The sequence below is a fragment of the Macrotis lagotis genome, chromosome 8 (assembly GCF_037893015.1).
Source record: "Macrotis lagotis isolate mMagLag1 chromosome 8, bilby.v1.9.chrom.fasta, whole genome shotgun sequence".
Taxonomy (NCBI): Eukaryota; Metazoa; Chordata; class Mammalia; order Peramelemorphia; family Peramelidae; genus Macrotis; species Macrotis lagotis.
The window spans coordinates 68814929-68839444 of NC_133665.1; the positions used below are offsets into that span (position 1 = coordinate 68814929).

Consider the following 24516-nt stretch of genomic DNA (forward strand, 5'->3'; position numbering starts at 1 on the left):
AGAGATAAGTCTATCATAGTCAATCATCATACAATAGAACTCAAAATCTTTAAAAAATGTTAAAATTGCTTTTGCAAATAATTGGGGGAAAAATTGGAAAAGAATTTTTTAAAAAGAATTTCTCAGTTTAGAGTTAACATAAACTCTTGACAGTGATATGCAAATCTCTCTTTTACCTCCTATTACTTCCTAATCCCAGTAGGACATTTGACTTTATAAACAAAAGAACTTTGTTATGGGGAAAAATCAAAGAATTGACTTTACCATAGCTAACTTTCATTGCCTTATAAAACCAAATGCCTTGTAGGGATTAGGAAGCATTGCAGCATCCCCAAGAAAGCCACTCTGTTCTGATACTATTCCCTCTGGGCTTAGATTCTTATACTTCCCCTTTCCATGATAGGAAATGAGGCACCCACAACCACTCACTTAACTGCTAGGATCATTGAAACCAGAGATAAATTTTAAAACCAAAACTTTCTTTGATTTCATTTTTGAAAAGTTCTAAAGACACCATGTCATAAATTGAAATATGCCGCAGATCCGACTGAAATAGGAGTGTTGGTGTTTGGGGACAAATAATTTTACATTTTGTGAAACAATTATACTCAGAAAGTTTAACATAATTTCTCTGTGACACAAAACAGTAGAGAGAGCCCCGGACTTGAAGTATTAAAAAAAAAAAGCCTGTTTCACATTCTATATGTCTCTGGGGTGGCCAGGTGGTGCAGTGGATAGAACACCAACCCTGGAATCAGGAGTACCTGAGTTCAAATCTGGTCTCAAACACTTAATAATTACCTAGCTGTGTGGCCTTGGGCAAGTCACTTAACTCCATTTGCCTTGCAAAAACCTAAAAAAAATTACTAAAAGTACATATCACCAAAAAGTTAGCATCATTAGCAGTCACATTCTGTGTGTCTGACAGGGTCCAAATCAACTTCTCTGAGCTTCAATTTATTTCCTCATCTGAGAAGTGAGGATAATGATAACACCTCCCTCCCTTGTGGTTGTGAAGATAAAATGAGACAATGCATAAAAAGCACTTTGCAAACATTCAAGTGCTATTTGAAGATGAGCTCCTGATCTTATCTCTGTCTTAATAAGAATTTATTAAGTCCCTACTGTAGTTTCAGGTCCTGTGCTAAAGTCTGGGATATAAATAGGGACAAAAGATTATCACTGTTCTCTATCAGATCATAGTCTAAAGGAGATAACATATAAAGAATTCTGTATAAACAAACTGTAACCTGTATAAAGTGGAAATAATCAAAAGTCATAAAGCATCAGAATGAAGGGAGTCCTCTGGAGGGTTGAGTCTGATGGAAATATAACTTTGCTCCCCAGTCTTACTAGTAACAAAATTTTCACCATTCAGAATCATAGGACTTGAGTTTAAATTTCACTTTCACTGACACTGAAAAAGTTATCTCACCCTGTCTGAACATCATTTTTTTTTCATCTATAGAAAAAGGAGATTGGATGAGTTGAATTCTTTCACCCCCTAAATCTCATGATCCTATGACTGCTTTCCAGTGGTAAACTACTTCCTCTAGAGATGGGGCTGGGGGGATGATTCATCCCTACAAAGAGGGGAAACCTATAGTGTTAGAAGGAAAAGATTTCTTTCTCCATCATCATCATTTCTATTAACTAAGAACTGAGAGGTTATGATACATCAGAGAGGAAAAAACTCAACTCTGTAACTTTGTCACACTGTTAGTATGAATTTTAAAAAGTCTTTTAAAATATTTTTAATGCTTACTACAAGATAGCATAGTGTAGTGAAAAAAATCAGATTTGGAATTTGAGGAGTTTGATTTTAATTCCATCTGTGCTATTTATTACTATGATTTTTTTTTTGTAGAAGACCTTTATTAGCAGAATTGCTTCTTCAGAAAATTATGAAGCCGTTCACTAGTTCTTAACATAAAGGTTGGGCTTTCCCAAACACACAAATAACCGACAATTTTTAAGAAAGTTGCCAACACTTAATTTACCACCTCCCAACAAGGAACAAAGATAACTTAGTGTGTGAAATAAGCAGTAGTTCAACAGGTCCTTCTCTGACTGTAAGATAAATGAGCAGTCAACTGTACATAATCTGAGACAGATCCGGATTAGCATCCTGGAGGCTTCTGCTGAAGGCTTGCAAATCTTAGATTCCCACAACAACCCTGTGAGGTAGGTGCTGTCTTCTAATTTCTTAGAGCACAAAACAAAAAATGACAGGTTATTGTGAAGGCTTGTTTGAGGCAGGGCTTGAGTTTGATTCTTCTTGATAGGAATAACTTGTTTCATTATGATCTCTGCCTGTTAAGCATCACCTCAAACATAGAAATGCTAAACAGAGATGCAGATAACAGTAATTTAAACTATATCACAACAAACATTTTACCTGAACACATGGATGCAATAGATGAATACATTCAAGGGCAAGAAAAACTGAAAGTTTGCTGGGTTTTGTTTTCTTTTTTTTGATGTCTGCACTTTAGCAGACGGCTTCTAAATTGAAAGTGCCAGTAGTAGTACTCCCTTCTTAGTGGGGGCAATGAGGTGATTAAGATGTAGATGGGTGAGTGAATGGATGGATGGATGGATGAATGAATGGATGGATGGATGACATGGTAAGGAGGGGGCGTTGGTCTTGGTGTAGAATGTTTTTCATTTAGCTGGTCATTCTTTATAATCCAAGCTTGGTTCTTTTCCAGTGTCTCCTCTTTGAGAGATGGGGTTGGGTTGTACCTGATCTTTTTGCCAGTTTTCATTCTAATCTATTGAGGGATGGGATGATTCTGCTTCTGTTTCTTGGTCAAGAACCTCTTGATTCTGAATATTTTAGGAGAAGACATGATAATGAGATGACAGCTGAACTTCCATTATTATCTCTGCATGGGTAAAAAAGCTATGCTATTTATTATTAACTGAATGATCTTGGATAAATCATTTATCTCCAGATTTCATTTTTATCATCTGTAAGATAAAAATACTACAATTTGAGGATTCTTTTTCTTTTTTGGCTTTAAAATTTTTATTATATTGTTTAGCATCACTTTGATTTTGACTTTAATGTCACCTACTTAGTGAACCATCCCATTTAAATATTATTACAAAGAGAAGAAAAACAAGTTAGCTAAACTAATCAATACATCACCTATATCTGACAATATTTCCAATATTTAGATCTGCCCCCCCCAAATAAGAACTAACTATTTGATTTTTTTAAAAAACTGTTGGGGAAAACTGGAGAGAATGCAAGCTGGGAAAAATTAGGTATAAAACATACCATAAATAAACCAAAGAAACAGTGAAAGGACCATTTTTGTATAAAAATATATATATAGCATTTTTTTTTGCAGTGGCAAAGAAATAGAAATCGAGTGTGTGCCTGTATGAGTTGGGGAATGACTGGACAAGTTTTGGTAAATGAATGTGATAGAATACTTTTGTGCTGTAATAAATGATGGGGAAGATTTTAAAAGAAAACTGCAGAGATTCGTATTGAACTGATACAGAAAGAAGTAGGCAGAACCAGGAGAATAATTTATATAAAATTAGCATTATGAAAACAAAAACTTTGAAAGACTTAACAAATTCTAATCAATAAATGACCAACCATGATTCTATAGGACACTTAATAAAGCATTTTACTTACCTCTTGATAAAAAAGTGACAGAAACAGAATACAAGTCAAGACATGTATTTTTATATTTGTTTTTCTTTAATATATATATGAAAAGAGTAAGAGGCAAGGAAAATTTAGGAGGCAGAAAGATAAAAAATAATATTTATTTTAAAATAAAGTGCCATCATTCTTCTCAAATCTCTTTCTCTCTCTCTCTCTCTCTCTCTCTCTCTCTCTCTCTCTCTCTCTCTCTCCTCTCTCTCCTCTCTCTTCTTTCCTCTCATTCTCTCACTCTTGATCTGCCTCTGTCTCTGACTCTGTCAGGTTATCAATATTTGACAGGATATCAATACTTATAAAACTTTGTAAACGTCAAAAAAAATCCAAACCAGTCAAGTCACATGGTATTTCTTGCCCAAGGTCAGCCTGAAAGACTGACTCCTTCCATTATGCTGCTTATGCCTCTCTATATAGCAGGTACTTTTAATGCCAAGGCTCTCATTTCATAATTGAGACAAACAAATTTAAATAAATGATATTATTCCACAGGAGAATGATGGGTAATCAAGAGAGTAAGGGATTCCCTTTTACCAACTTAATAAATATGATACACTATACCATTCTGCCTCTAAGGCCTGATAGTTACCCAGTGTGCATTCCTTGTATTATCTCTTTTCAGACTGAAAAACAAAACGGGGAGGGGGGGGGGGTGATAGAGCCAAGATGGCTACAGGAGAGGATCGTCTATTAGGTGCTCTCTCTCCAAACTTATAAACTAATGACTCTAACTAAATTTTCAAGAGACAGAATTCACAGAGGGACCCAGTGAGGCAGTTCTCCAATCCAAGATAACCTGGAAAAGAGTGGAAAGGCTCCAATCCATGGGGCTAGAGGGGCGGCATACCAGAGCGCAGGAACTTCAGCCTCCCAGAGGCAGCCACAGGGTGCTGGGTGCTGCAGCTCACAGCAGCAGGGGCAGTTTCCTGATCTACATTCGGGTAACACCGGGCACAACTTGGGGGATCAACTGGGGGGGTACCTCTGCCAGAACAAGAACATGAAACCCATCCCTCAGGGGAACTGAAAGCAGGAGCCAGTAAGCAGGAGCCCCCAGGGTGTGAGTGCTGAACCTAGGGAGGGGAGTGGGGAGAGACTGCCTAGCTCTGTCCTCTGTCCCTGGAACAGAACTCTGGGGCTTTGACCACATTCAGATCCTGATCACAGCCTAAGCCCCCCACGGAACAGCAGGCCCCTCCACCTCAGTCCCGTGGCAGAGGGGTGCACTTATGGTCATTCACATACCTGGAGGGAAGATAGAGGCTCACAAACAGAGATCCTTGTGGGAGGTGCCTCAATAATACTCAAAAGCTCAGGAAGCACCCCAAAACCAGGCACAGACTGGAGAAATGAGTAAGCAGAGAAAAAAAGAGGAACACCATTGAGAAATACTTTTCCTGTGATGCCAAGAAGGATCAAAACACTCAATCTGAAGATGAGGAAGTACAAGCTCTTGTATCTAAAGACTCCAAGAAAAACAGAAGTTGGGCTCAGGCTATGATAGAGCTCAAAAAAGACTTTGAAAATCAAATGAGGGAGATAGAAGAAAACTTGGGGAAAAGAAATGAGAGAGATGCAGGAAAAACATGAAAAAGAAGTCAGCAGCTTAGTCAAGGAGATCCAAAAAAATGCTGAAGAAAATAACACGTTAAAAACCAGCATAGGACAAATGGATATAACGGTTCAAAAAGTTATTGAGGTGAAGAATGCTTTAAAAAGCAGAACTGGTCAGATGGAAAAAGAGATAAGAAAGCTCTCTGAGGAAAAAAAATCCTTCAGATGTAGAATGGAACTGAGGGAGGTGGCTGATTTTATGAGAAATCAGGACACAATACTTCAAAACCAAAAGAATGAAAAATTAGAAGAAAATGTGAAACATCTCATTGAAAAAAAACAACTGATATGGAAAACAGATTTAGGAAAGATAATTTAAAAATTATTGGAATACCTGAAAGTCATGATCAGGAAAAGAGCCTTGATATCATTTTCAAAGAATTACTACAGGAAAATTGCCCTGATATCCTAGAAGCAGAGGGCAAAATAGAAATGGAGAGAATCCACCAATTTCCCCTAGAAAGAGATCCAAAAAAACCCCAGTTATATTATAACCAAGTTTCAGAACTCTCAAGTCAAAAAGAAAATATTACAAGCAGCCAGAAGGACACAATTCAAATATCGTGGAGCTGCAGTCAGGATCACACAGGACTTAGAAGCAACTACATTAAAAGCTCATAGGGCTTGGAATATTTGAACCCAGGTACTCTGGACTCCAGGGCTGGTGCTTTATCCACTGCGCCACCTAGCTGTCCCAAAAGATGGACTTTCAATGAACCAGGGAATTTCAAATGTTCCTGTTGGGATGGCCAGAACTGAATAGAAGGTTTGATCTTCAAATACAGGACTCAGGTGAAGCATAGAGAATGGAGGAGAAGGGGAAAATATGAGGGACTTAATAATGATGAACTACATGTATTCCTGCATAGAAAAATGATACTGATAATACTCATATGAACCTTCTCATTTAACAGAGCAGGTAGAAGGAGCTTTTATAGATGAAGCACAGGAGAGAGCTGAATTTGAAGATATAATATGGTGCAAAAATGGAGTCAATAGCTAAAAGGGAAATGTAATGGGAGAAAGAAAAAGGAGAGGTGGAATAGGCTAAGATATTTCATATAGTAAGATTTTTTTATTACAATGAGTTATTGCAATGATATGGAAGGGAGGAAGGCAAGGGGGAATGAGGGAAACTTTGCTCTCATCAGAGGTGGCTAGGAAAGAAAACAGCATATATACCCAATGGGGTATAGACATCTGGAGTAAGAAGGAGAGAAGGGGGACAGGGGAAAGGGGGGTGATGTGAGTAATGGAGGAGAGGATGGACATGGGGGGAGAGTGGTCAGATATAACACATTTTCTTTTTTACTTCTTGCAAGGGGCTGGGATTGGATGGCCTGTCCAGGACCATAGGGCTGGGTGGATGCTGGGCCTAAGGGATGGTATGTGGGCAGAGCCAGGGATCTGTCTGCTGGTCCACTCAGCTACCCTACAGCAGAGATAGAGTGAAAGGAGAGAGAAAATATAGTATATAGTAGTGGAGAAGTACAAATGGTGCGAGTTGTGATCAGCAATAGCAATGGTGGAAAAATATGGAAGTAACTTTTATGATAGACTTATCATAAAGAATGTGATCTGGGGCAGCTAGGTGGTACAGTGGAAAGAGCACTGGTCTTGGAGTCAGGAGTACCTGAGTTCAAATCCAACCTCAAACACTTAATAATTACCTAGTTGTGTGGCCTTGGGCAAGCCACTTAACCCCATTGCCTTGCAAAAAATAAAATTAAAAAAAATGTGATCCACCCATGACAGAACTGGAAGTGTTGGAACACAGACTGAAGCACATTTATTATTATTATTATTATTATTATTATTATTATTATTATTATTGGGGGTTGCAGGACAAATGGGGCTGGGTGGCAAATGGGGCCACACAGCTGGGTGATTGTTGGGTGTCTGAGACTGGATTTGGACCTGAGTGCTCCTGGCTCCGAGGTCGGTGCTCTGTCTTTCATTCAGCTGACCCTACGATTATTAGTTTTTGTGGGGCAGTGGGGTTGGGGTGGCTTTCCTTGGGTCACACAGCTGGGTGATTGTTGGGTATCTGGGGCTGGATTTGGGCTCGGGTGCTCCTGGCTTCAGGACCTGTGCTCTGTCCACTGCGCCACCTGGCCACACCTATTATTATTATTTTTTTAATTTTAATTTTTTTCTCTCTCCTTTACTTTATCGCTCATGTGGGTCTATATTTTGGGGGGAGGGGTATTATGTTTATTATTAAACAAGAATATTTTAGCAATGTATAAAAAATTATTTGTACAAAATAAGAATAAATAACTAAATAAATAAGAACTTTATAAAAAAGAAAAAAGAGGAAAAAAAACCAACATAGGAGCAGCTAGATGACACAGTGAATAGAGCATGGGCCCTGGAGTTGGGAGGACTTGAGTTCAAATCCATCCTCAAACAATTAAAATTTTCTAGCTGTGTGACCTTGGGCAAGTCACTTAACCCATTGCCTTAAATAAATAAAATTTTAAAAAGAAAAACAAAATAACAGTAAACCAATTCAATTTAATATTCAAAAATAAGGTCAAAAGTTTAAAACTGTTCAACTTTCATTCTAGAGATCTTCATGCTATTTGATAACCCTATACATTGTTTATGAACTTATCACTTCCTTGAGAGAATGAACTATTGCCAGCAAAGGAAATCAAGTTATTACTGTCAATAAATGAAGAGTTTTTCCTATTATAAATCCATAATGATAAAATAATACAGGGTAGCTAGGTGGCACAGTGGAAAGAATACTGACCCTGGAGTCAGGAGGACCTGAGTTCAAATACAGTCTCAGACACTTCATACTTACTGAGGTGAGTGACTTTGGGCAAGTCATAAAATTGCCCTGCAAAAAAATTTTTTAAAATAAAAAAAATTCAGAAAAATCTTACAAAGAATAATGATGGGTGGTTATGATCAGAGTTAAAATATACAAAAATTATTTGCTGAGATGTTTACTGGAACAAATGAGCAAAGCATAAGTGGGTAAGCACATGAAATTATTAATGTTTGAAGGAGGCACAATTTTTAAATTTTGACCAAAGGGCCCAAGTACCTTGTCTTATCCCATTCTTACCAACCTACACTTAAAGCCTTTGTTTGGATATAGAATTTTAATGTGGTATTTAGTCACTTAGTTACAGTTCAGTCTTCTGAATATTATTTAAGGACCTATCAAATGGAGGCAATAATCACAGTAGTGGGAAAGTTGACCTTATACTGTGAACCTGGGCAAGTAATTTAACTTTTTAGCACCCCCAGGTGGCTCTCTAAGACTATAAATTGTGCAATCACCATTGGAGAATGGTGACACCAATGAAATAGTGCATCTAGACCAAACAAAATAATGTGTTATCTCTGTTGAAGTTCCTAAGGGTATAAAAGACAGAATGAAAACCCAATTGCTCTCAAGAAAGCATTAACAATTAGAAGAATGAGGAAATCATAGACTTTTAGAGATGGACGGAACTTTAGAAGAACATTTAATCCAATGTCCTTGTTTTATAGATGCGGAAACTAAGGACAAAAGACACTAAGACTTACCTAAGGTCATACAAATAGGAGTTGTGGTTCGATTCTTCATGATCCCATAAACCATAGTAATCTGAAGTCTTTTATACTCCACTGATTCTCAAAATCTTTCCAGGTTCATGTTCACTGTTTCCATGACACTATTGATCTCATCCTTTGCCATTTCCTTCTCCTTTTGCCTTCAATATTTATTAACTGATTGATATCTGGAAAGGATAATGGGGAGGAATATGGAATTAGAATCTTAATTTTTCAGATTATTAACTAAACTGAACTATCAGTGTCAGACATTAAAATTTTCTCCCCCTAATACGAAGGGGGGACCCCAGAGAGCAGCACAAGGGGTGGAAATTGTAACGATACTAAATTTTGCTAGGCAAATGAAAACTTTCTTAAGCTGCTTGAATCGGACTGCTGCCTTTGAATATTGTAGAATTCCTGTGACTAGAGGATCTCATGCAAAAGTTGTGTGATCAGATGAATACTTGTAGATAATTTTAGAATTTGAAGAATTCTTGCTCAGGTTTGAGTTGGTTTAGCTGAGCTGATGCTGAAATCACTACTGGATCTACAATTCTATGGGAGTTGTCTTATCTCATAGGGTAGTTAGTTATAAGAATTAACTATAGTATGAAAGAGACAGTGAATAGAGAAATGGCTTTGCAGTCAGAAGGAGGAGGGGGTTGGAGTGTCATCTCAGATACATTTTGATTGCATGACCTGGACAAGTTCTTTAAGTTCTATGTGCCTAAGCAATTCCTTAAGACTCTAAGTTGCAATGGTATGGCTAGGTGGCGCAGTGGATAGAGCACCGACCCTGGAGTCAGGAGGACCTGAATTCAAATCAAGCCTCAAACACTTTAACAATTACCTAGGTGTATGGCCTTGGGCAAGTCACTTAACCCCACTGCCTTGCAAAAAACCTAAAAATAAAAAAAGACTCTAAGTTGCAGAGAAGATACTGGGCAAGATAGAGTTCCTTACAGTATCCACAAAAGGAATCACGGAAAAAGAAATCATATATCTAATTTTTAAAAAAATCTCATTTCACCTAATTGATGCTTTTGAGAAAAACTGACTGCAAATCATGCTTATATGAATCAATTAATCTTTAAGTTCAAATATCTTCCTATTTAAATTAATTCTGCACTGACAATTTGAAAAGCAAAAAAATATTTCTTAGCTATGCAATAACTTTTTTTTATTTTTGCTTTGGTTTTCTTATAGAGGAATACAACTATGTAATTCACAGAATCCCAGACTTTGAGGGTACCTCATTGACTGGCTGTCTAGTTTGACTCTTCCATCAGCAACATATCTGACATATTGTCATTCAGTCTTTATCTGTGATAGCAAATCTCCCAAAGCCATTTGGACAGCTCTGTCAGAAAGTTTTCTTCTATACCAAAGAGTAATTTGCTTCTTTCAGACTACTCTCAATCACTTCCAGGTCTGCCTGCCAAATATTTGAAAGATGGCTATCACACAGTTATTCTACTGGCTAAATTCTCTCCTCTCCATGCCAAATATATGCAGTCCCTTCATGGACTCATGAAGTACTCATGTGACATAAACTCAAAGCTCTGCACATGTTCATCACCCTCATCCAGATAAGTTATAGATTACCAATTTCCATCCTGTTATGTGTTGCTCAGAACCAAACTCATTACTCTAGAGTGGGACAAGATCAGAGGTCACCTCTCAAAGCTGACCACTGTGCTTCTCTTTTCTTACAACCAGCATATGCAAGACCTCTAGAGTACCAGTTGGAGGATACAAAAATGCACTCCAGACAAGGAGGAGATAACCTGGGGAAAGTAAGGAGAGGTAATACTGAATTTGGGGAGCAGAGTGATTGAAGAGGTGTAAAAGAAAAGAAGTGCTGGATCCAAAGTGTAACCAGTTTTCGTTTTTTTAAGGCAAAAGGGATTAAGTGGTTTGCCCAAGGCCACACAGCTCAGTAATTATTAAGTGTCTGAGGGCAGATTTGAACTCAAGTACTCCTGACTCCAAGGCCGGTGCTCTATCCACTGTGCCACCTAGCCGCCCCTATGTAATTAGTTTTAAATACCAAACCAAGCAGTTTCTATTTTCTCCTTGAGGTAATAAGGAACACCTGAAAGTTCTGGAACACATTCAGATTTGTGTTCTAGGAAGTTATTTTGGCACCTGTATGAAGAATAGGTGAGAGGGGAGTTCAGTTTGGAGGATACCATAATAATCCAAATGAAAGATCATGAAAGTCTGAGCAAAGATGATGACAAAATGATTGGGGGGGGGGAATGAGCACAAATAAGACAGGATCGAACAAAGAACACAGATAAGACATGGCTACTCATTAAACATGGACTGAGGGGTAGTGGAGGGAGAGAGGAAAAAATTGAGGTTGATCTAAAGTTGTGAACCAAAAGGAGTGGAAGAATGATGGTGACATGTATAAAAATAGAGAAAAATAGAGAAATAGATTAAGAGGGAAAGATAATGAGTTCTGGTTTGGTTATTTTAAATTCATATGCTTACACAGCTGTTAAGTTGCTAGTAACTGTTAATGCTTGGTCAGGTCTGTGAATGATGGTTCCCCTCCCCCCCATTTGTATACTCCTGGTTTTATAAGATGAAACCCATCAAGTACATGGGTTTGAAAAATTGCTGACCTAACAATGTGTTCCAATTTTTTTCACCCCCCCCAATTTCTGTAACTTTCTCTTTAAATTATTTTAGCCAATCATGGTCATTTTAATTTGCATCTTTCTAAATAATACTATTTAAAGCATGTTTTCATATGACTATAAATTATTTGATTTCTTCAATGGAAAACTTCCTGTTCATATCCTTTTCCCATTTATCATTTGGGGAAATGACTCAATTCTTACAGTTTTGACAAAGTTCTTCATGTATTTGAGATATGAGACCTTTATCTGAGAAACTGAATTTGTGCTTGGGACTAGCTAATGTTTAAAACTGGATTATTTCCATAACCAATCAGATGGACTGCCCATATAAAATAATTAGCTGGACTGCCCAGATATAATAATCAGATGAACTGCCTAGATATAATATTAATAAGAGTAGCCAAAATACTTAATGGACTGAAAAATATCTCAAGTTGACTTATTCTATCTAGATATGACCAAAGAGGATCATAAAATCAAAAACTGTTTTTATCAGTACAAGATTAGGTTTCATGTAGAATAAATTAGCAAACTTAGTTGAAGTGCTAAGTACTTTATTTTACTACAACAAAAAATTAGCCATAAAATGAAAAGGCAATTTATGTAGCTACATTGGTAGTAGAAGAAAGAGGATAGTTAAGAGATTAACAATTAACAATTAAAAAAAGATTTAGTCCCACCAACTACAGTATTCTTGCAAATTACAAGGGGGGGGGGGAATGAGCTAATTAAACTGGTTTTTCATGTTAATCCAACATGTTGTCCTTGCCTGGAGCACTGGAAAAACTGACATTGAGAATATATATCTAAAGTAGAGATATTCAGTTGTCTTCCTCTCAGCATAGTCGAGCAATTTCATTTTTGGTACAAGATACAGAGCAACAACGATCTGCTAGTCCTAAGACTGTTTCTCTCTTTTTCCGGGAATATGTCCCCATTATGAAATCATGTTGTTTCAAAGGATTGGTGGCTCTGATATCAATTCTCTTTTTCTCAATAGCTTCCTTCAATTCATCAAATACTCTCAGTAACTCTTCCTTTGTGAGGGATGAGTCTTTAGTTCCATCATGTGAAAGTAATATATTCTTTAGCAATTCCCAGTCCTGGTTCAACAGAGTAGACTGCTCTTTCTTCGAAGGAGGCAAGAGCTTTCTATCCAAATTTTCTTTTTCCTCATCTGTGTGAATAAAGAATGAGAAAGATTCTGTTAGGTTAGAGAGGAAAAAAGTCATGGAGTGGGAAATATTTTTATATTCACCTAAGTCAGTCAAAGGACAACGAGGAGTTACCGTGGATAGAGCTCTCACTGGGCTTGGAACCAGAAAGATTCATCTTTGTGAGTTCAAATCTGGCCTCAGATGCTTATTAGCTATGTGACTTTGGGCATGTCATTTAACCCTGTTTACCTCAGTTCCTCATCTGTAAAATGAGCTGGAGAAAGAAATGGCAAATCACTATATCTCTACCAAGAAAATTCCAAATGACAGTTGGACATGAGTGAAAAACAACTTTACAATAATAATTCAAAGTTTTAAAGACCTAGATGGGGTAAATTAGGCAGGCAAGTAGAAAGGGAGAGAAAAGTTTTTTGTTAGAATAACAAAACAATCTGAGCAACATTTTGTCTTATTGCAAGTTAGATACCTTAAGGTTATAAATAATACTACTTTGGTACAATTCATCTCCTTTTCCATTTCCTTTGCCCTTCTCCTTAACCCTCTCAGCTCACTTAGGCTACATTTCATTTGCCTTTCTAAATGAATGCTTTTTAAAAGTGAGGAACAGTCTGTACAAAATTGTCCTTTTTAAAAAAAAAAGCACAGACGATGCATCTTAGGAATTTGTACATAATTCCATTGTCTATGTTTATAGAGGGCATTGATGGTAAAGATCATGTATAATATTGCTCCAAAAATCTTTTTTTTTATTTTTGGAATGGATTATAAATTTTTCTATTTATTCAGTTCAATCATTTGACAAACATCTCCTATTCTTTAGACCAAAGTATCTTACAGTTTCTCTTTTCAAGGTGTACTTAGTATTTCAGCAATTTTTTTCATGCTCTCCTTTAAGTCAAAAGAAATACCTGTTTATAGTCTATTTATTAAGTAGATAGGATGAGAATTTTACATATCCAACAGTGCTCCTGGAAGGGCGTCATACCTCACAGTTTAGCAATCTCTGACTTGGACATTATATGAGGTACTGTGGAAGACACAGAAATCTGTAAGTAGTCTCTGTCTTCAAAGGACTCACATTTTCTTCCAGTTTGTCTTCATAAGTTATAATTTACATTTGCTGATCACAGTATCTAGGGAGCAATAGAAGGTCCCAAATTTGCTTGTCAGTCAGAGAAAAACTTCTAAGGGAGAAAAAATAATATGGATAAGAGTGGATCCATGCATTGAATAATGACCCAGTAGGGTAACTAAATTAGTGGCACTGGGTTTTCCTTCTAAAACATAATTTAGATTAATACAATCTCAGATTACTCGGACCTCATGCAGGAAGTTCATTCAGACAGGGATCGGTTCTAATTCCCTTAAATCTCTTCTCATGCAATTGCTACTATGTGTTTGTTGCTTCAAATTTTATATAATTACATGTAAATGCCCATACCATTAAATCTGAAACTCCTTGAGGGCAAGGATTGGTTTTGCCTTTTTTTGTATACACATTGTTTCAAGAATTAATAAATGCTTGATCAGCACTGACTTGAATCTAGAAGGCTTTCTGCTACACAGAGGAGCATAGTGACTGAGCTAGTTTCCAATGAGTTTTATTGGTCTGTCCTCTATGTTCACCTTCTTCTTCTCTAACCAAAATCCAAAGTGGTTAATGGTCAGGCATAGAAGAATAGGGTTTTTAGGATTGAGAGAGAAATGCCTTAGTTTGCTGCCCCTGACCATCCCTGACCAATGTGAATCTAGCCTGCTTTTAATTAGCCTTCTAAAGAAAAATTCCACAATTTTTCTCAGAAATCCATTTCAATTGTCATAAAATTATTCCTTGAATCTAACCTCAATCTGTCATGTTGTAGCTAAAGCTAATTATCTCTGGTTCCCATCAAACAAAGATGAAACATATCCATCTTCCAGCCTTCACAATATACTTAGAAGTAGTTGCATACAACTTTGCTCCAAGTCAAACAATTTTAATTCCTGAAGCTTTTAATTGTAGGGTTTCTTTTCCCACTCTTACACCACATTTGGTGTTTTCTTCTGAGCTCTCTCCAAGACCATCTCACAGAAATTCTGGTTTCTAGAAGAGAGCAAAATATTCTAGTGGGGTTCTATCTAGTCATAAATAAATTTTTATAAAAAATTTTAGAATATTTTTGCCACAATAAAACCTCATTAATTTGAGGTTCACTAATTTTGAATGTGCAAGACTCAGTAATTAACTAAAGTTCCCACCTCTTTGTTCAGTCATGTCCAACTCTTTATGATCCCATTTGGGGGTTTTCTTGCCATTTCCTTCTCCTGCTCATTTTTTACAGATGAAGAAACTGAGGCAAACAGGAAAAAGTCAGTTGCCCATTCTTGTCTATGCAAAAGGACTTGGGATTTTTTTGGATTTAAATCCTGATCATGGGTGTTCAGAAGGCTACAGGAGCAGCTCAAGCTCTGTCCATCATCTGGTGACTTTGGCAGAGATTGAAACTTCAGGAGCTATTCTAACCTTACCACTGTCTCTTCAGAGAAACCAATGAAGGATGGCTATAGCTCAACTGTACCTCCCCCCCATCCCTTGTATACATATACCATATATTTATACAATCAAATTCAACATGCTTATATCATCCTATAATATACAATCTCTCTGTTTTAACTAGTCTATCCTATTAGCACAGGGACACAAATCTTTGTATCTCCAGTCCTTAGCACAGTGTTAGACTATAGTCAATAAAATCTAATATATTGATTAAAAGAAAACAAATTCTCACACCTTCATTTTCTCAACATCATAAGCACCAATGATAAATATGAATTGAGTAATTATTGTGTTTAACAAATTATGTTAGGGATAGGAGGAGGATAAGACATACCTTCTTGGCTTCCATTATTTAAAGTCAAGTTGGGGAGACAGGACAGATGTGGAGGGCAAAGAAATTAGAATATGGGTAGCACATTACTAACCCCGAAATAAAAACTCTAAAAGAAAATGTGATAGGAGCTAGGAGAAATGAAGAATCATAGGGTTGGAGAATCTGGGAAAGGCATCATGAAGAAGACAGAATACAGGCCAGGCTTTAATTTAGTAATACAACTAGGAATTTGTTGTACTCTGTGTTGTTTTAGAAGCAAAGAAGAGGGTCCCCTCAAATGGCTAATGCAATAGCTTTGTAATAATTCAACATATATTACTGGTACTATCATGCCATGAGATCTTTGCCTTTTGCTATAGTTGAAGAATCAAGACCTCTGTCATCTCTCCTATCCCTCATTTAATAAAGACTTGATGGCAGCACACTCTCAGGTAAATTTTGTTGAGTGTAAAAATGTGCTTCCTTACAAATAATAAGGATTCATTAATGTATAAATAAACTATATGAGATGCAGAGTATTGTAGCTGCTATTTTCTCTCCTTTCAAGAAATCTTTTATAGCTCTATATGATAAATATTACTTATACAAATGTCTACTCATGTTATTCTTCTGGTAGAAAATCCTTTGTTTCCCTATTTGATCATGTTCAAATATCTGGGACCCTGAGAGGGAGGACAGTGCCTCACACTATCTATCTCTGTTTTAAGTATACTTCTCAGGGGCAGCTAGGTGGCGCAGTGGATAAAGCGCCAGCCCAGGAGTCAGAAGTACCTGGGTTCACATCTGGTCTCAGACACTTAATAATGACCTAGCTGTGTGGCCTTGGGCAAGCCACTTAACCCCATTTGCCTTGAAAAAAACTAAAAAAAAGTATAAAGTTAAGTATACTTCTCTGGGCATTGCACTGGTGATGTCACTACCTAGATTGCCCCCAATGGCTTCCTAGCTTGTACCCCCTCATAATAATCTTTTCTCCTTCTCCATTTTCATCAAGGTATTTCCCTTTTTTAGAATTTATAATTTGTCACCTATCATTTCAAACCATAAGCTGGTTGTCCAAAATTTAATGCTCTTCACTAACACATTTATCTATCTCATCCTCCAATTATGCAAATCTATTTGCAAGGTTGCTTATTACCTCTATGCCTTTACTCATACTATCCTCTCTACTGAAACAACTCTCACCCTTTTAGTTAATTCATACATCTTACCCTTTCAAAGTGGCAGGTCATCTCCATTTTCCCCCCTTACTCACTCAACCTTTTTGATCAGTTGACAAATCTTGTCAATTCTACCTCCATTAATTTCTCACATACTTGCCCAAGGTCACACAGCTAGGTTTTTTATTTCATTTTTATTTAAGGCAATGGGGTTAAGTGACTTACCCAAGGTCATGCTTTCCCTTCTTACAATCTACACTGTGACACTTCACATCACAAATCAAGTTCAGTTACTCATTTCCTCTGAACTAGACTACAGTCATAGCCAATCTCCCTACCTCAGGTCTCATCTGAATCCAATATATCTTCCACAAAGCCACCAAACAGAACTTCTGACAGTACAGATCTGACTATCACAAACCTCTCACTCAGTAAACTCCATTGACTCCCTATGTACTCATAGGACCAAAAAAATTTTTCTTTTTTAGCATTCAAATCTCTTTACAACCTGACCTCTTCCTACTACTGCAATTTAAAAAAAAAAATAATACTTCCCTCCACAGACTATGATTCAGCTCTACTGGCTTACATGCTGCTCTTTGCATATAATGCTCCATCTCCAACTTTCATGCCTTCACGTGAGACTATTTTGGAGAGTGAATCTAGGTGCATCACTCCCTAAAGCATTAAATCTGTGCCCTTGTGTCTTCCTTCCCCCTCCCACCCTGTAGAGGAGTTTAGAGTGATCCTGCTCATGAAGGAGAAAACCAACCAGAAAGGACTAAGTATAGACAGATTTCTTTGTCAGATTGTTGGAGGTGATCAAATCACGTTCTCATCAGGAGGGATTTTCAACCCATCTCCTCATTTGAAAATCCACCCTTTTATTAATTGTTCAGCAGAGTTGTTTTTCAACTTTTCTAAAGGTAAGGTATACAGTATTTCTAGTAAGGTATCCACTATCTCCATTCATAAGTGAAATCACTACCAATTTATTGATTATCAATTAACCTAATGAACAAATTGATTATTAATTACTCATACTCTGCCTCTCAGGTTTTTCATTCATCTCAAAAGTTAAGCAAAGGGTAACCTGGTAAGACTGATAAATGGAGGCAGAAAAACTGTACAGGTTTATCTGATTTGGAAAATCTCATCTTTTATCCACAAAGTTCTCCAGGTACAAATACCTAGCCATTCCTCAAGCTATTTCATTTATTGGGGGACTCTTCCTCAGATTAGAAAGGGATAGCTAGGGCTAAACATAACTGTAAGGGTCCCACTGTAGTGCATCTTGTCAGGTCCCTCTTCCTGTTCCTAGACAGTTGACACACCAGGAATGGGGGATGGGGAGATGGGGGGTGGAGGAGAGAGAGACAGACAGACAGACAGAGACTGAGAGACAGAGAGAAACAGAGAGACAGAGAGAGACAGAGAGACAGAGAGAGAGAGAGAGACAGGGAAAGAGACAAGACACAGAAATGGAGAGAGAGGGAGACAGAGAATAAGAGACAGAGACAGAGACAGGGAAATGTATAGCTCACACAAGTCCAATCTCTTTCTTTCTCACTGTCCCCTGATAATCCCTTGAATTCTAATTAAATTAATTGTGAATGGAAAATGTCATTTCCTCAATAATGGCCAGTTTTAAATAAAACACATTGTAGAAAAACCAAAATACACTCCCCATACCTTCTAATGGATATGAACCCTCCCCACCACCAACGTTTTTGTTTTTCAAATCATTAGTGCAGTTGTAGCATATTATTTTATATGTATGTATGTATATATATTTATATACACACTCATATAGCCATATATAACGGTTTCTTTTGTAATCCTGTTCAATAATATTTAAAACCATTAGTCTGAGAAGATGCCCTTTGGATTTGACACACAGAAAGTTGCCCCAAACACACACAAATAAAAGGTTAAGGATTCTGGTCTGGATGACCTCTATAGCTGTTTTTCGGCTCTAGAGTAAGAGTCTGGTCTGGAGTTTTGAGTCTCAGGTCCGTCAGATCGCTTTGAATGAGTTGAGGGAAGCGCGGTAGCCTCTAGCAGGTCACTGCCTGTACTCTAGTGGCGGCTCTGTCTACCAGCTTTGCAAGGTAGGAGGGAACTAGGGCAGGGGACTGAGTCCTTCCCACTCGGTGAATATTAAAGCACGGATTTAGCCGGAGAACAGGTGATAACGGTAACTGGATTCCATAGCCTGCTCACAGTATTTGGCCCGCCGAGCTATGTGGAGACAAAGCAGGGAGGCAGGCTGGGGAGAAGTTGTTACCATTTTCCCTTAGGGAGTCTCTTAGGTCAAAAGAAAATGATGGGAATCTCAACTAAAGTACTTACCTTTTGAACTTGGATGAGTCTCTCCCCAACATGTCATAGGGTATAAAGCGATGAATTTTAACTCAAAGGACCTGGGATCTAATCTCACCACCCCGGGTTGCTTTCTGCCTGTCACTTGCACATCCTGGGTCTTAGTTTCCCCATCTGTAAAACGCGGGATTTGGACTAAATGGGCCCCCTAGGTCAGTTCCAGTTCTAGATCTAGCGTGGGTAAAAGAGCAGGTTAGAGACCCCCCCCCCCCCCCCCCCCAGCTCTGAAGCCCCGGGTCCCTGACCTGGACACTCACCGCTCTCACCGGAGACATAAAACTGGCCCAGGGCCCGACCGGGCTGCCTCTGCGGCTTGCGATCCCTCCTCCAGCTCGGCGCTCCGCAGATGGAGAGCACTGCCCGCACGAATTCGCGGCCGCACACCTGGAGCGGGGCGTCATCGACCTCCTGGGGGCTGCCCGGGGCGGGGAGCAGGCTCAGCAGCAGCCAGGCCCCCAACAGGTGCAGCGGGAGCATCTCGGCGCCGGCCCGGGCCTCGGCTCGCTCCGGTGGGTGCCGCCGGCCGCTCGGCTCCGGCCGCCTGCCCCTGCCTCCCCCGCGGCCGGCGGCGGCCACTTTTATAGTCTGGCCGCTCTTCCCCAAGTCCATCACCCGCAGCTCCCTCTCCCCTCCCGCTGCCTCCCCGTCCCCTCCCCTCCCCTCCCGGTCCCCAGCCCAGATCTCAACTTCCCGTCTCTTTACTCATCTTTCTCTTGGTAGACGCTTGTGGTCCGAAAGGACACACACACACACACACACACACACACACACACACACACACACGGGTGGGGAGAGAGAGAGAGAGAGAGAAGGTTTAGAAGTAGAAGACAATTTCAAGATTGTCTAGTCTATCCTCAATCTTACAGAGGGGGGAAAATAAGGCCTTCCAGAATCAGCATTTTTGTTCTATACCAAGATGACTTCCCTGCTAAGCAACGTTTTGGGAGGGCTCAGTGACTTCTCTCTGAAAGAACAGGAAGGGAAAATTATGACTTTAGTCAAGTCTGCTGATGAATTATTTTCCTTGCACGCCTCATATTGTTTTTGCAGGGTTGGGGCAGTGGGGAGGGCACAAATATGGTGATTTCTTTAGCTCAGGAAACTTCTGGTGTGGATCACTCCACTCTTGTACATATACAACTTACCTGCACTTCAGTCTTAGAGAAGCTACTTTTTCCACCCCTGTGATGGGAAAGTCCCCACCACAACATCCCAGGGAGTTAAACTATTTTGTTTTATTGTTAAAACTCTTACTGGGGGGGGGGGGGGGGGCTAGGTAATACAATGGATAAAGCACCGTCCCTGGAGTCAGGAGTACTGAGTTCAAATGCGGTCTCAGACACTTAATAATTACCTAGCTGTGTGGCCTTGGGCAAGCCACTTAACCCCACTGCCTTGCAAACCCCTCACCCCCCCCAAAGCCTCTTAGTCAAACATTTTCACAGACTGGTGACATGGAAAATAGCCGGGATTTGGAGTCCAAGGACCCATGGGTTGGAATCCTAGCACTACTCTTAAAAAAAACCACAACTTTTCTATGTGTAATCTTGGGAAAGTCATTTCTCTTTTATAGTTCACAGATGGGGACATCTCTAAAGAGAGGAATCAGACAAGATGATTTCTAAGGTTCCTTTGAACTGCAAACTTTCAACAATTCTTTAAATATATATTATCTGAATTCCCACCAGAAGAGACCCTGAGAAAATTAGGTTAGAACAGAAAGAATGGGCAAACGACTATTATGGCATATATCAAACTGTGACCCAGAGTCCTGATATTCTTTTTTCATTCCATTATCCTGCACTTACTGTGTTAGACTTATAGGTGACATTCAGTAAATACTAACTGATTGCTGTTGGATATTCCTTTTCCAGAGCTTTCCCACACTCCTTTTGACATCAGGAAGTATTGGGGGAAGCTTTTGAAAATTCTGAAGTTTGAAGGATATTCAGATAAAAGATAATTGACTTCAAAACTTCTTTTTAAAGTGTGCTATTGCTATATAGTAAATGGCCTCACGTGAATAAAACTACAGATATATTGATATCTTTCTGTTTTATAATTAAAGAAATCAATATCCCATCTTCAACATGAAGAGAATAACTGAGAGAATGAGTTAATCTGAGTGAGAAAGATATGATTATTTGCAAGAGAGTATGAAAGTGAATTAAATCCTTCTTTTTTAAAAAAATGGTTCCAAACATCCTATGACCCCTAAATGTTTCTCATGTAACCCCTTAGACTGGTAGTAGTGGAACAGCTTGCCCATTTAACTTCATTAATTAACCAGAAAAGTAGTCTAATATCTGAGTTGTCCACTAAAAGGTGTACTCTTTGAAAAAACAGTGTTGTTCAGTTTTTCCAGCTTTTCAAGTTCCTATGGATCTTAGCAAGTCAGGTCTTTCTATTTCCATTATCTCTCAAAGTCTATTCAAGCTCATGCATGTTGCTTCCATGACACTATCTATCTATCCATTTCATCTTCAGCCATCCCTTTTGCCTTTTACCTTCAATCTTTCCCAATATCAGCGTCTATTCTAATGAATCCCAACTTTTCATTATGTGATCTAAGTATTTAAGCTTCAGCTTCAATATTTGTCTTTCCAATGGAGAGTCTAAGTTTTTAAGTATTGAATTATTTGACCTCCTTCCTGTCCAAAGGACTTTCAAAAGTTCTCTCCAGCATCACAATTCAAAAGCATTGATTCTGAGGTTAGTTCTCTTTAGTAGATGAAATTCCACCAAAGGCTTCATTGTCCTCTTTTTGTCACCAGAGGGTGCTCAGTCTACAATTATCTAGACTATCACCTTGCACTGCCTTGAGGCAGGACTTCAAGAAGTACTAAATAGTTTAAACACAAACTGGCTTCTTGACCTGTACTATGGCCCTTTTCTCTGCTCCAGAATCTTACTGTCTTTTCAGGTTGGTCTTCAACAGCTATTTAAGTCTTTGCTATAGGCCATGACTCTGTTATAACTCATGGAAGTCCTACACTCAGGGAGATAAAAATCTAACAAATATCTCATTCAGCAAGTCCTGTTCCAATAGAGCCTCTGAGTGTTCCAGTTCTCCATACTGCAAGCAGAATAGAAGGAAAAGGATCCCAATCCTGTATTCCAGGGGACATATAGTTCTATATCTCAGGTTCCTGCTCTTAGTGAGAGCTACTTTCCTAGGAGTTGTGGGGATGTATCTACATTTTCCATGCTCCTTCAGTAATTGCATCACCTTTGCCCTAGAGGTAAAAAAAAAAAAATTTAAAGATAAGATACCATGATCACCTTGCCAGCAAACTTTATATAGTCAAGGCTATAGTTTTCCTACTAGCAATATATACAAGCTGTTTGAGTTGACTATAAGGAAAACTGAGCCCCACAGAATTGTCTCTTTCGAATTATGGTGCAAGAGAAGACTAGAGAGACCCTTGGACAATAAGGAGATCAAATTCAAATGATACTTAAATTAATTCAGACTATTTGATGGAAAATTAAATACTGAAACTGAAGCTTAAATGTTTTGGCCACATTATGAGAATGTAGGACTTACTGGAAAAGAGCTTGATACTGGGAAAGATTGAAGGCAAAAGGAGGACAGAGCAGAAGATGAGATGGATAGATTTGTTTGTTATGGAAACAATAAACAGGAGTTTGGATAGACTTCAGAAGATAGTGGAGCATAGAAGGGTCCATGAGTTCATTTCATTATAAAACAAAACAATAATTCAGAAAATGAATTAAGGAAAGATAATTTTAGAATATCTGAACCTTGGGCAAGTCATTTAACCCAATTGCCTTGCAAAAACAAATAAAAAATCTCTGGACTACCTGAAAGCCATAACCCACACTCTATCATCTCTAAAAGACCCTGCATGTCATATTTCAAGAAATTATAAGGGCAAATGGTCTGTTTTGGTCAAAGAGTCAATGAAGCATTTTAAATACTGATTGATTTTCTTCTAGTGGGATATAACCAAAGTAAAATATTTATTTGGAGTCTTGTGAAATGTCTTTACAAGAGCACTGGGGTTTAATTTTATTGTCCTGCTGAGGACAATAGAAGTAATATACTTTACTGTCTTGGCTCTCTACAGTTATAAGACACAATTGTATGGAAGAATTATTTTGAGTTCCTTGTGGCCTGTCTATCCACTCAGTCCATTAAAAGGCAATGGCAAAAAATAAAAAAAAAATAATGAATAATTAATAATTAAAAAGGCAATGGCTGGGGGAGGGGGGCAGCTAGGTATTGTAGTGGATAGAGCACCAGCCCTGGAATCAGGAGGAGCTGAGTTCAAATTTGACCTAGACACTTAATAATTACTTAGCTGTGTGACATTGGCCAAGTCACTTAACCCCATTGCCTTGCAAACCCCCACCCCCAAGAAAGGCAATGGGGTTCAATGGATCACACAATGTTCTTTATATTAAAAAAAGGGTGTGTATATGAAAAAAATGAAGTACAAGCAGTTTTTCTTTCCATCATGTCTAAATCTGACTTTTTTGGAACTTCTAGTCACTGTTCTTAGTTCTGCACTGCAAGAAAAACCAATTATAATCTCTCTTTGATATAGTAACCATTTAAATACTTAAAATGCAATGATCACATTTTCTCTAAATCTCTAAGCTTAACAGCATCAACTTCTTTAACCAGTTCATCATTCAGATTGACTTTCTCTGACTACTCCAGAGATAATGTCCCTTCTGAAATGTGGCCCTTGGATGCCACACTCTCCAGCAGGCTTTTCCCCAATTTCCAAAGCCATTAGTACCTTCTTTCAAGGCAGTTAAATGGTGTAGTAGATGCAGCCCTGTGCCTGGATTCAGGAAGATTTGCATTCAAATTTGACCTTAGACGTGTCAGTTATGTGACTCTAGGCAAGTCACTTTGACTGCCTCAGTTTTCTCAACTGTAAATGATAATAGCATCTACTCCCTGAGGTTACTGGGAAGATCAAATGAGGTAATATTTATGAACACTTAGCCCAGTACCTGGAATATGTAAATGTTTGCTTCTTCCATCCCTTTTAAGCTTATCTTTCATCTCCTCAACATGTCTCTTGTATAGATCTCTTTATGGTCAAATTGTCTCCTTCATTAGAGAATTCCCAATCAACCTAACTTGCTGAAACTCAGAACTCCTAAATTTAAGAGATCTTCCAGTCTCAGTTTCTAGCAACAGCAGGGATTGTGCTACAATGCCCAGCTACACCTACATAAATTTGCTCTAACTCCCATATTAGAATGGCAGCAGATTTTAAATTTTGTTTGATGTAAGTACTACTAAAAAAGAAAATTAGGTACCTTGTGGATAGAGAGCTGACCTTGAAACCAGGAGGACTTGAGTAATCCCAGGCAAATCAACTCCTTAAGGAGCTAAGTCAATGGTGTCAAACTCCAATACAAAAGTGACCACTGTGAAGGAGC

The 24516-nt window shown here is 38.4% G+C and overlaps 1 protein-coding gene and 1 pseudogene across 1 annotated transcript; both read right to left on the reverse strand.

The window, feature by feature from the left end:
- Positions 1 to 2683: 2683 nt before the first annotated feature.
- LOC141494843 (large ribosomal subunit protein eL39-like) lies at positions 2684 to 2852 on the reverse strand (annotated as a pseudogene).
- Positions 2853 to 12241: 9389 nt separating this feature from the next.
- Positions 12242 to 19701, reverse strand: LOC141496477 (prorelaxin-like). The gene is made up of 3 exons (XM_074199008.1): positions 19350 to 19701; positions 19151 to 19206; positions 12242 to 12632 (listed from the first exon to the last, which is right to left on the reverse strand). Exons 1-3 carry the CDS (start codon positions 19699 to 19701, stop codon positions 12339 to 12341), a joined length of 702 nt encoding a protein of 233 aa, XP_074055109.1. The 3' UTR covers positions 12242 to 12338.
- Positions 19702 to 24516: the final 4815 nt, after the last annotated feature.